The following is a 10,302-nucleotide window of genomic DNA, read 5'->3' as shown; positions in this document are numbered from 1 at the left end:
CATGATCTGCTAGTTTGAAAAGCTTTTTTTATTTTTTAAAATTCGAGCTACGCTTTTTTTGCCATTGCCATTTGCCCTTCACACAATAAAACTGAGGGGTGTTGGTCACCAACAAGGACCATGACTTACAAAATAAACACGCTGTATTAACTAAGGCTGAGAACTGGTGATTGAGTCCATGAACGCATCAGGGAATCATTTCTTGAGGTTAGAAAAAGAGGGCGCTAAGAGGCATTTTCCTATAAACTTCTATAAAACAGGCAAACACCGAAGTCGCCCCCTGCTGGTCATTAGAATAAATGTAGGTTTAGGGTATGCCCATCTTTTTAAAAAGTTTACAAAATCTTGTGGTAGTGGCGTTTCTGCAGCTTTAGTGACAACAATACAGACTCACCTCAACTTTTATAATCAGTTATACTTGGACACTCACTGACACACATTTTACAGCTGCCGTTCAAATACAAGAGCTTCTGTCAAAGTGTGACAACAGTAAAATTCCTCTTTGTTCTCCGGACTGCTCGAGTAAGTCCTGGGTTCTGGGGACGCAGGAGCACTTTTCACTTTTCCCCCAGTTTCCATAATAAAAGGAACCCACACTGTAGTTTTTCCTCAGCAAAGTAAAAAAAAGCAGAGATCTTCTTTCCATCGCTCAGTGTGATGAATGACTTTGGGAGAACAGATTTATGCCATCATATCAAAGTCGTCCCGCTGCAAAAGAAACACAGTGATGAGCTTCAAGGCATCAGAATTCGGATTCAGTCCTGAAAACTGTCGATTTAAGTAACAGATAATCATTCGTAACTGAAATATGTACATACAAACTCTGACAAATCACTCACCTCTTCATTGTAATTCATCACGTGCTGCTTGATCTTCGAGGAGTCCACCCACGTGACGAAATCTTCCATATTTCTTACATTTAAAAAAGTTACAGTAATAGTGTCAGCATTTTCACATGTGCAGTACAGTGAAGCATCTGTGTCAAAGGCCCTCTGTGTTGGTAAAGATATTGTGAGAAGACTAAATACCCGGAGACCAACCTTGTGACTAGAAACGCTGGGTCTGTAACAATATCCGGGCCAACACGCACATCTGTGACTGAGTCAAGGACAACACTGAATCTGTTTTAATCCTTGAATGAAGACAAATCTGAAGTGTTAAGCATAACAATTTACAGTAACACAGCAGTCAAGGATACGCCCTTGTTCGATGAAAGTAATTGCCGTCTTCAGGTTCTGAGCCATACGAAGATTCAACATGATGCTGGGCAGCCGCCTCCTGCAGGAATCACACAGACAAAGTATACATAGAAGCTTGCATTTATACACAGCACTGTATAAAAGCCTCAAGCCACCTCTCATTTCTTTATATTTTGCTAGGAAGATGAGAAATACATGCAGAGATTTAATGAAACATGTCCAAACATGCATTGAAATACAGTATATAATAAACAGTCTGTACAATTCTAACAAACTTGAAACTCAAAATTTGACCACCTTCATGCTTCAACATAGCTTGCTTGTCATTTCTTTGTGTTCAGGAATATTTCTCCTTGCTTCTGGAAGAACATTCAAAGCTCTTCCTTGGATGTTCGCTGACGTTTGTTCTGTTCTCTATCAAGATGATCACACACTGAGATCCAGACTCTGGGGAGGCCAATCAACGACTGATACTGTTGCATAGTGTGTTCTTCTATCCAGGTATGGATAGAAGCCTTGACTGGCAAATGAAGCCATTGCCAATCACCTGTTTTCCAAGTGGTACTGCATGGTGGATCAAAATCTGATGGTAGTTTTCTGTGTTCATAATTAAATGAAATTTGACAAGATCCCCAACACCACTGGCTGAAATGTAGCCTCAAATCCAGGAGTGGCAAAAGAGCCTTTATGCTTGAACAGTTCATAAGTCAGTTTTAAGTGGCTTAGCAAAACAAAATGATCAGGCACAAGCACTGGACTAAGAATGAGTGAAAAAGCAGCCAATCTCCAATAAGGAACTTTCAGAAAGCCTGTAGAACTTTGCATAAGACCATTTTAAAAATTACATGAAATTCTGGCGCCTCAGAAACAAAATATAAAAAATGAGGAGCACCTCCAGACTTTTCCACAGTACAGTACACTTTATGAGTTTAAGATATACACATAAATGTACCTGCAGAATGAAGAAGCTGTGACTTTCTCTGTGAGGGACAAATTCTGTCTGGTGGGGATGAGACCAATGCTGTATCTGAGGTGAAGGAAGAAAAAGATTCTCTGTGTAATATCAACAAAGGTTTAGAAAACAATAAACAACACAGCAATCAAAATCTGCTCAAAACCAAACAGGAAACAAGCGCAGAGTTAAAAGATGTCAGCTTGAATTAACATTAAGAGGATTTTATCCATATTAAATAACTGTAATATCCAAAACCTTACAGTTTTTCCAGTAATCGATGTGTGCTCTGTGCTCTGAAGCCATCTTTCTCATCCAGGTCTCTGATTTTTCTGGCCAGGTCTCTGACATTCCGACTGAGCTTGTTGTACCTGAGGCACAGGAGGAAAAAAATGTTATGGTGTCTGTGTGATTTGTAAATATCAGCTGAAATATGGTATAAAAATGTGTTTATACGTCTATACAGTGTAAATAACCGATGCTAAAAGCTAGCTAGCAGCCACAGACTCACTTGGTGTAGTCCTCCCTTTTCTCGATGTGATACTTCCGCAACACCTTCACCTCGTGCAGGTTGTTGTCCACCTCCCAGTTGATGAAGTCGACCTTCTTCAACAACTTCTGTTCGTGATACTTTAATTTACGAACCATTTTCACAGCGTTTCACGCCACCTCTGGAGAAACAGGAAGCACGTGCTGTTATTTTTCTTCTTCGTCATCGAGAACTGAAGGTGGTGGCCCGCAACAGCGCCCCCACCCCGCAACCTGACAAAACACGGTAGCACAGATGATAAATCTGTGCTACCGTGTTTTATTGTAACAGAAACCTCGTGGTTTTTTAAAATAATAATTTTTAATACTAATGTAATCGTAATCGTTGCTTACTCACAAATATCAAATGTGATTGGGAAGTCACTCTAGGTTGTTATTATTAGAGTTATATATAAATACAGACCATTTACCATTTATTTACCATTTGTAGAAATAACAGTAATTAAAGAATAAATGTACTTATGTAGCAAATCTGTTTTAAAGCAAGTTCCTTCGATGTATGAATTTTTAAATTACTGATAATATCTGAATTCTTTTTTTTTTTACAGCCCAGTAAATGTTAACAGATAGCTCTTGAATCAGAGGGGAATTGAAGTGCTTTAAATAACTATTCCAGCGAAATATGGTGTAAAGCTGTGCATGTGAATATCGTTTTAGTGATTAGCCTTTGTTAGGGGTATTTATTACATTTTATTATGTATATTTAAAAAATATGTTACATATGTTGAGGACAAAAGAGGGGCCTTTGGTGAGAAACTGTTCCCCCTTCGGTGTATTCTTGTTTACTTTGTCATATTTCGGCAGGTGTCACCAAACTTCTAAACTGAGTCCTTCTCAGCTACACGTGGGTTCATTCATTGAGCGTAGCCTCCAGAGGAGGAGGCACCGCGTCTGCTATATGCGTAAAAATCAAAAGCGTGCCTTGAATTACAGCTGAGACAGCTATGCTGACTGTTAGTTTAGCGCCATGAGAGTCAATCTTTAGTAAAGAGAAAGCGAGGACAGGACCATCAAGAGTGCGGGCGCCCACATCCTGTCATCTACACCCTAAGCTGAGCTCCAGACCCACAGGTAAGTTTCACCGAGATAAGAATTTGCTGTTTAAAAAAGCCTGTTAAACATCCGATTGTCTGCGGAGACATCTTTTGTGGCTAACTTTAACAGTGAACACCTTCTGCTTCCTTTTTAAATCTGTGAAGATGCCTTCAGAGACACCGTGTTTCACTATCAGCAACATTTGGGGGAACCATAACCAGCACATACGTCTTTAATTAAACAACGGGGCATTCACTCACTCTAACTTTCACACCTTCCCTTCACATGTGGGTTTGCCCTTCAACAGGTCCGCATCCTTACGAGTGTGATGTTTGCTCAGCTTAACTACCGCCAAACAAATACGTCAAAGTTTTCTGGTGATGGAGGTCAGCTCTGCTCCACGTCACTATATGTAATATTACTCCTTTTCTCAAGATATCAGCAGAGCAAAGCTCCACTTTAGACTTCATTTCTTCACACTGACTTGGAAGTTCTGCCAGTGCTGTGCTACCCTGTCCTGTTGTAGTGAATTCTCTGAAAATCTAAAAGCCCCCATATGTGGCACAACGTCTCCAAACACTGTCCCTTTGAGTCCGGGTTTATGCGCTTGAGCGGGAGTAATGCGTTGGCAGTTTCGGATTTCCCGTGAGCGTGCGGAGAGCGTTTGTTGTCTATCAGCTTCAGAATCAAATACGCGGAATAACCGGTTTGTGGGTAACTCTTCCTGGTGCTGTTGTCGGTCTGCCCGTCAGTCCCTGAAGTGGGAGCGAGTGCTGAAAGGAATTAAAAGTGTCCACCGTCTGTGCTTTTTCGTGTTTTATTTTTTATGATTCTTGCTTCTCCCGTTCCCGGTGAACTCCGCTGTCGCTCCTTTCCGGCCCACTCATCAACCAATCAGCACTCAGACAGGCAAGCAGACGCAAAGATCATTCGCATCCAGAACTGTGCGTTTGAGATATTCGCCCCCAAACGAAAAAGCGCACGCACGTCTTAAACTGATAATGTGTCTTGAAAAAGTTAAAAAGTGTAAACAGCTCAGTTTGTAACTTGATCTCAATGCTGAGCTGAACCTGACTGTTGAGTGACAGCTTGATACTCAGTGATACTCAATGAGATGCTCTCTATGGCAGAGAAGAGCTGTTCATAAACTCATTTCAAGGAGCTGGCAAAAGATTTCCTGTTCTCTCGTGTGAATCTGCGTGGGTTGTTGATAAGTCTGTGACAAATTAATGTTGATGTCTCATTATTCTGTTGCAGATAACTTTAAATATCAATTTTTTTTACTGTAGGAAATGTGTTTCATTAATGAATTTGTATTTCTAAATAGTCTCATCTACTGTATATTTACCAGCTGTGATAACAATGTTGGTCTTTTCACATTCCCAATCTGCATGTGTGCTAAAGCACTTAAAACTTCCTGGTGTACTTCCTGTAACAGTAGCTGTCACCAGGGTATCATGAGTCACGGGTACTCTGACATGTGTTTACAGTACGGTACAAAAGTCTTGAGTCACTGCCCATTTCTATAATTTTTTTCTATATATTTGCAGAGTTCATTCTAACCTTTAAAGGGGCCTTGAACAGCAGACCTCCAGGCTTTCTAAGGTCTTTCAACATCCATCTTTTTATTTTCAGAGAAATTGGTTTGTTAAGTCATTTTACACTGACCTATGCATGATTCAAGCATAAAGAGGCACCTAAGTTTAAGGATGAACCAGTGTTGTATCTACACAAAACAGATAACGTAGAAAAGAACCAGCTTTAAATTGTATCTTTAGGCATCCCCTTTTAAGAAAAGTCAACATTTTTAATTGAATCAGTGAAAAACACCACAAATAGCAGAGTTTGACAGAAATAAAATAATATTTTTGTACCAATAAGGTGATTCCCAAAGAACTATAAGCTGAAAACATGGGATATCTCAACATCGTGTACAGTGTGTTCTTAGAAAAATGTGAGGCGATCAAACAAGTGGAGGACAAGGGAAAAAGCATCCGCCCTGAAAAACTATCTACCGCAGATCATCAGTATCTGAGATTCATGTCCTTAAGAAATAGGAAAATCCAGCAAAGACCTCAAACAGGACCTGCAAGATGCATCTGGCCCTTCAGCTGATCCTACTGTTCACTGAAGCCTCATCAGTAACATTTAAATATTTGGTTTAAATGATCATCAAGGAGGAGAAGGTCTGAAGACACTGTAAGGCTCTGTTGGGAGTAAAGCTAGTTAGAAGTGTACAAGCTCTCTTTTTGCCTTATATGTTGTATGTTCAGTTTGCATCTTTCAATAAATAGTTGGCCCTAGTTCCCATTTTCTATATAAAACACAAAAAATTAAGTGTGACTCGAGAATTTTGCACAGTACTGTAAGTATGTCTGTGGGCAGAATTTCCAACTCCTCCAAACTGCAAAGCAAAATGCAATCAGAAAGATTTACAGGTGTGTAGTATTGGTCAGAATAAAAGTGACGTCTGAAGGTTGGTAGGGTCTGAGTCACTCTTTGCCTCAGTCTCCAATTTTTTATCATTCCTTATGTCTTTGTATTCATGTATTTATTGCCCTCCATATGAGATGTAGATACAACGTTACAAAGATAAACATGGTCCAGATCCATCGTAGGGGTAGCGCAGAGAGACAGGTAACAATTTAAGCTGATATTCATGAAGCACCTAGAAAACATGCAAATTTAATTCAAAGAGGCTTGAGCCAACCAGCTGTTTCACAACCAGAACCTTCCTGCTGCTGCGAGGCGACAGCGCTAACCACTGCACCACCAGCCAGCAGATCAATATTATTTGCACGTAGCAAAATGCCAGAAAGGTGAACTGTTCATGGTAATTACATTATAGTTTTGTCTAAGTCATTCAAATATTCGAATTAAAATTAATATGACTTAGTGGAGAATAGTTTTCTTTATCTAGGTAAAAGTTTGCCTTTAAATTGGTTTGCATATAGAAATATAACCTTTCTTTACATCTTTTAAACCTTGAGCTGTAACAGTGAGACATTTTTAAGGTTGTAATACTAATGATGTTACTAATTTGAACGTGACACGATCACATACTGTATACTGTCCATTTTCTTTTCATTCATATGTAGGTTAAGCGTGAGCATATTTACATCTGTAATATTCGGGCTGCAGTGGTTAGCATCGTCACCGCACAGCAACATGGTCCTGGGTTTGAATGCACCAGCTAGCTGGTGCTCTTTTGTGTAGAGTTTGCACACTCTCCCATGTCTGGGTGGGTTCTCTCCAGGTACTTCCTCCCACACTCTGACGACATGCATGTTAGCTTTAGTGATTCTAAAGTGGCCATAGATGTCATCGGGAGTGTGAAGAGGACCATCACTTAAGAAAGTGGATGGATGGACGTGAATAAGCAAGAACACAGATGACACTACCTAAAAAAAAAGTTTGAAATATAGTTGGAGAGAGTTGGCAGAGTGTGTTGGGTGTAGACACTGCAGGCTGTAAGGAGGGCACTCACACACACACTGACACACACAGAAACAGAGAGGGACTGTGCAGCCGTGCCCCTCTGCTAAGCAGAGCTCCTACATAAAGAGGTCACTGTGCTGAAAACATAGCACCTCCTTCTCTGCCACCACTTCAAGGCATTCATCTAGGCTAGTTGTACATCCCTTTTTGAAAAAACTAAATAGAATTTTTAAACTAAATCCCTGTTCAAATACAGCACATATAAATGCTTCACAGCATAACAGAGTCACAAGTTTGCTCTGGCATTACTTTTGCTCGAGGTCCGTTTGTTTGAGATGATGTCATGAATCAGTAAGAACAAGAAGGAACTGCAAACTGTGTGTGAGTCAGATTCGGTGTGCGTAATTGTCTGAAGACAGTGGAGAAACAGAGACCTCGCTGTTAACAGGGATTAACTAATAATCGTGCTGTGCAAACAGTCCACCTGAGCCGATCCCACACTTTCACCTTGTGAGAAAATGAGCAGTTCCTCCTACTACTTGAAGGTGAGCTGACTCTGTGAGTCTTGTGATGAAGGCAAGTGGACGATGCCTCAATTTGGAAATAAAAGATAAAAGAATGAGGACTGCTTCTCTTCAGACGCCCCAGATGCCAGAGTCAGGAGACGGGTTAGTAATTGTCTCATCACTGTCAGCTAAAGGTTCACACTTGTATAATTCACTCATGTATAAAATCCTTCCTAATTTTAAATTATTCATTTAAATTTTAGGACTTTACAATTTGCTGTGCTTTTTCATCTTTAAGCCACAAACCTCTGACAAGTTTAGACGAGAAATGATTTGTATTTTTTTATAAATGACACCTGTGACAGCTGCCATCGAATGTTATTAGAATTCTGGTGCGAGTGTGGATAAGTAGTGCACAGCTATGTCATTAGCCAGGGTAGATGGAGGCTATGGTTTTCCAGCTGGTCGTGTAACAGTTTCAGCAGTGGTTGACCGACACGTTCCTCTCCTGCACTAAATCTGCACTTGTCTTGCTGGAGGACAGATTTCCAATAACAAGACAAAGGAAAGGTGACAGCTGTTTCCGACATGTTCCCCATTACGTTTTATTGTTAGACTGTGTCTGTGAAGGACCAGTCACAGCCTGTTAATCCTCAGTCTCTTCCACTGTTGTCTCGTGCATTTCTGCAACTTCTTAAGTGTTCGAGGCAGAAGTCAATTTCTAGCTCAAGGACACTGCAGCAGCCTTGCTCAGCGTGTCAGGACGCTCTCTGTGAGTCCTTATGTTTGTGTGAACAAGCTGAATGAACCTTTCAGTTCACTCTTCTTTTTTTCATTTTCTTCCTGTCCACCCTAAAAGGCTCCTTCACTGTCTCTCTGCAGAGTCGAACATTCCTCCACAATGGCGCTTTCCTCCAGGCTAAAATACGTGTCTCTGGGGGTTCTGGTGCTGCAAACCACCCTGCTGGTTCTCACCATGCGCTACTCCCGTACCCTGAAGGAGAACGGTCCTCGCTACCTCGCCTCCTCTGCCGTAGTGTCAGCTGAAGTGCTCAAGATTTTTATGTGCACTCTCCTCATCTTCAGTGAGAACAGTGAGTAAGGAGGAAAATCAGTTTTGGATCCTACTTGGGTAGAAAATCCCCAGTCTAGTTAATAAACTTCATAGGTTGAAAAGTACCCCACATGATTTAGCAGGTTGCAGAACCACCTTTAACAGCACGAACTTGTAGCACTCGTTTTCTAAATTACTGACAGCGCTCTCTCTGTTTCTCTTAGATTTTAGCTTGACGGCAATGTACGAGCTGCTGAACAAGGAGATTCTGAACAAGCCCGTGGAGCTCGTGAAGCTGGCCGTTCCTGCAGGGATCTACACTCTGCAGAACAATCTGCTCTATGTTGCCCTGTCCAACCTGGACGCAGCCACCTATCAGGTTACATACAAATGAATGAATGTGCTTGTTCAAGCTCACTGAGTTTGTGTGCGTGAACTGGTTTCTTTATGGTTTCACATGGCTGGTTTGTATTGTGTACATTTCTGCATTCACAATGTACAGTGGATATCCTGGTAAATATTTACATAAATCTATCTCACAGATGTCATCTGTTCTAATCTCATAAGGCTTGTTTGATTAATTTAAGTGGTACTAAAGCTATACCCTCTGCTATATTCTGTAAATATTAAAGAGGAAAATGCTAGTTATTGAGTTTTGGAACACTGGAAAAAATCATAAAACATATAAAATATGTTTGTTTAAATTAAAGCTTCACATCCCTCATTTCTAAAATGATGTTTTTTATAAATAACATTTATAATTGGATGTGAACAAACTCTCTAGTGATCTAAAAAAAACAATAAACCAAAAAAACATACTTTGGAAAACAATTCAAACTGACTGAAGCTGTTTTGTGAACTTGGAAAATTAATTTTAAAAATAATTTAAAAAAATACAGACGACTAGCTGGTAAAAAGACCATGTTCACTTTTCTTCTTTGTCACAAAGTAACCATTTTCAAATGAACACCAAGATTTATACGTTCATGACATCCAGTTCCAGTTTCTGTCCTTTTTCGCATATACGCAAATGAATAACGCAATAACATTTTTAAGTAGAATTGTGAGACTATTATTACCCAATTAATAATACTACCCATTTGTCCTTGAGCACTAAAAAACCTGAAGAAGAAAGTGAATAAGAGGCACTTGGGAACATTTAAGATCATCCTTTTAACAGCAACTCAGTGACAAAAACCTTGCAAATGAAGCTGTCCCAATGATGCACAACAAGTTCAATGTTTATTTCCGGAGTGCGAACACGTGTCCTCTTATCTATCACAGAGAGGATTCTTAGAAATGGCGTGTCTCTTCCATTTTTAAACAGATCTGTCCTGACCCCTGCACAGTGGGCTGCTGAATGAAAGGCATCAAAGTACAGATGAAGAATTAAGAATACAGTAGATCTTCCAAAAGAACGAGAAGTAGCTGGAAAGAAGATTTCTGGATATGAATGCATTTTCTGTAACTGTGGCATTTCTATACTACCCATTATTGTGTGCTAAACAGTGTTGGGACTAACGCGTTATTAAGTAACGCGTTACAGTAACTACGTTATTATTGTGGTAA

General features: G+C 40.1%; 2 protein-coding genes across 4 annotated transcripts in view; one reads left to right on the top strand and one right to left on the bottom strand.

The window, feature by feature from the left end:
* Window positions 1-6: 6 nt before the first annotated feature.
* Window positions 7-2,881, bottom strand: imp3 (IMP U3 small nucleolar ribonucleoprotein 3). Its single transcript, XM_005939038.3, has 7 exons — window positions 2,663-2,881; window positions 2,415-2,522; window positions 2,152-2,226; window positions 1,199-1,278; window positions 1,041-1,092; window positions 840-912; window positions 7-708 (listed from the first exon to the last, which is right to left on the bottom strand). The coding sequence occupies exons 1-7, from the start codon at window positions 2,797-2,799 to the stop codon at window positions 682-684; spliced, it is 552 nt and encodes a 183-aa protein (XP_005939100.1). The 5' UTR covers window positions 2,800-2,881; the 3' UTR covers window positions 7-681.
* A 671-nt stretch (window positions 2,882-3,552) lies between these two features.
* The window catches only part of LOC102296741 (UDP-N-acetylglucosamine transporter), a 9,939-nt gene continuing 3,189 nt past the window's right edge, over window positions 3,553-10,302 (top strand). Inside the window, exons 1-3 of one of the 3 annotated variants that reach the window (XM_042227382.1) lie at window positions 3,553-3,771; window positions 8,539-8,773; window positions 8,958-9,112. In XM_042227382.1, coding sequence (XP_042083316.1) covers window positions 8,581-8,773; window positions 8,958-9,112 — 348 coding nt within the window. In that variant the 5' untranslated portion in view covers window positions 3,553-3,771; window positions 8,539-8,580. The other 2 variants (XM_005939037.3, XM_005939035.3) reach the window with 2 other exon arrangements.

This window comes from Haplochromis burtoni, unplaced genomic scaffold, assembly GCF_018398535.1.
Source record: "Haplochromis burtoni strain Fernald_Lab_line unplaced genomic scaffold, NCSU_Asbu1 Contig_257, whole genome shotgun sequence".
Classification (NCBI taxonomy): domain Eukaryota; kingdom Metazoa; phylum Chordata; class Actinopteri; order Cichliformes; family Cichlidae; genus Haplochromis; species Haplochromis burtoni.
Note: the sequence above shows the minus strand (reverse complement) of the source record. Positions and strands in the feature narration are given on the sequence as shown.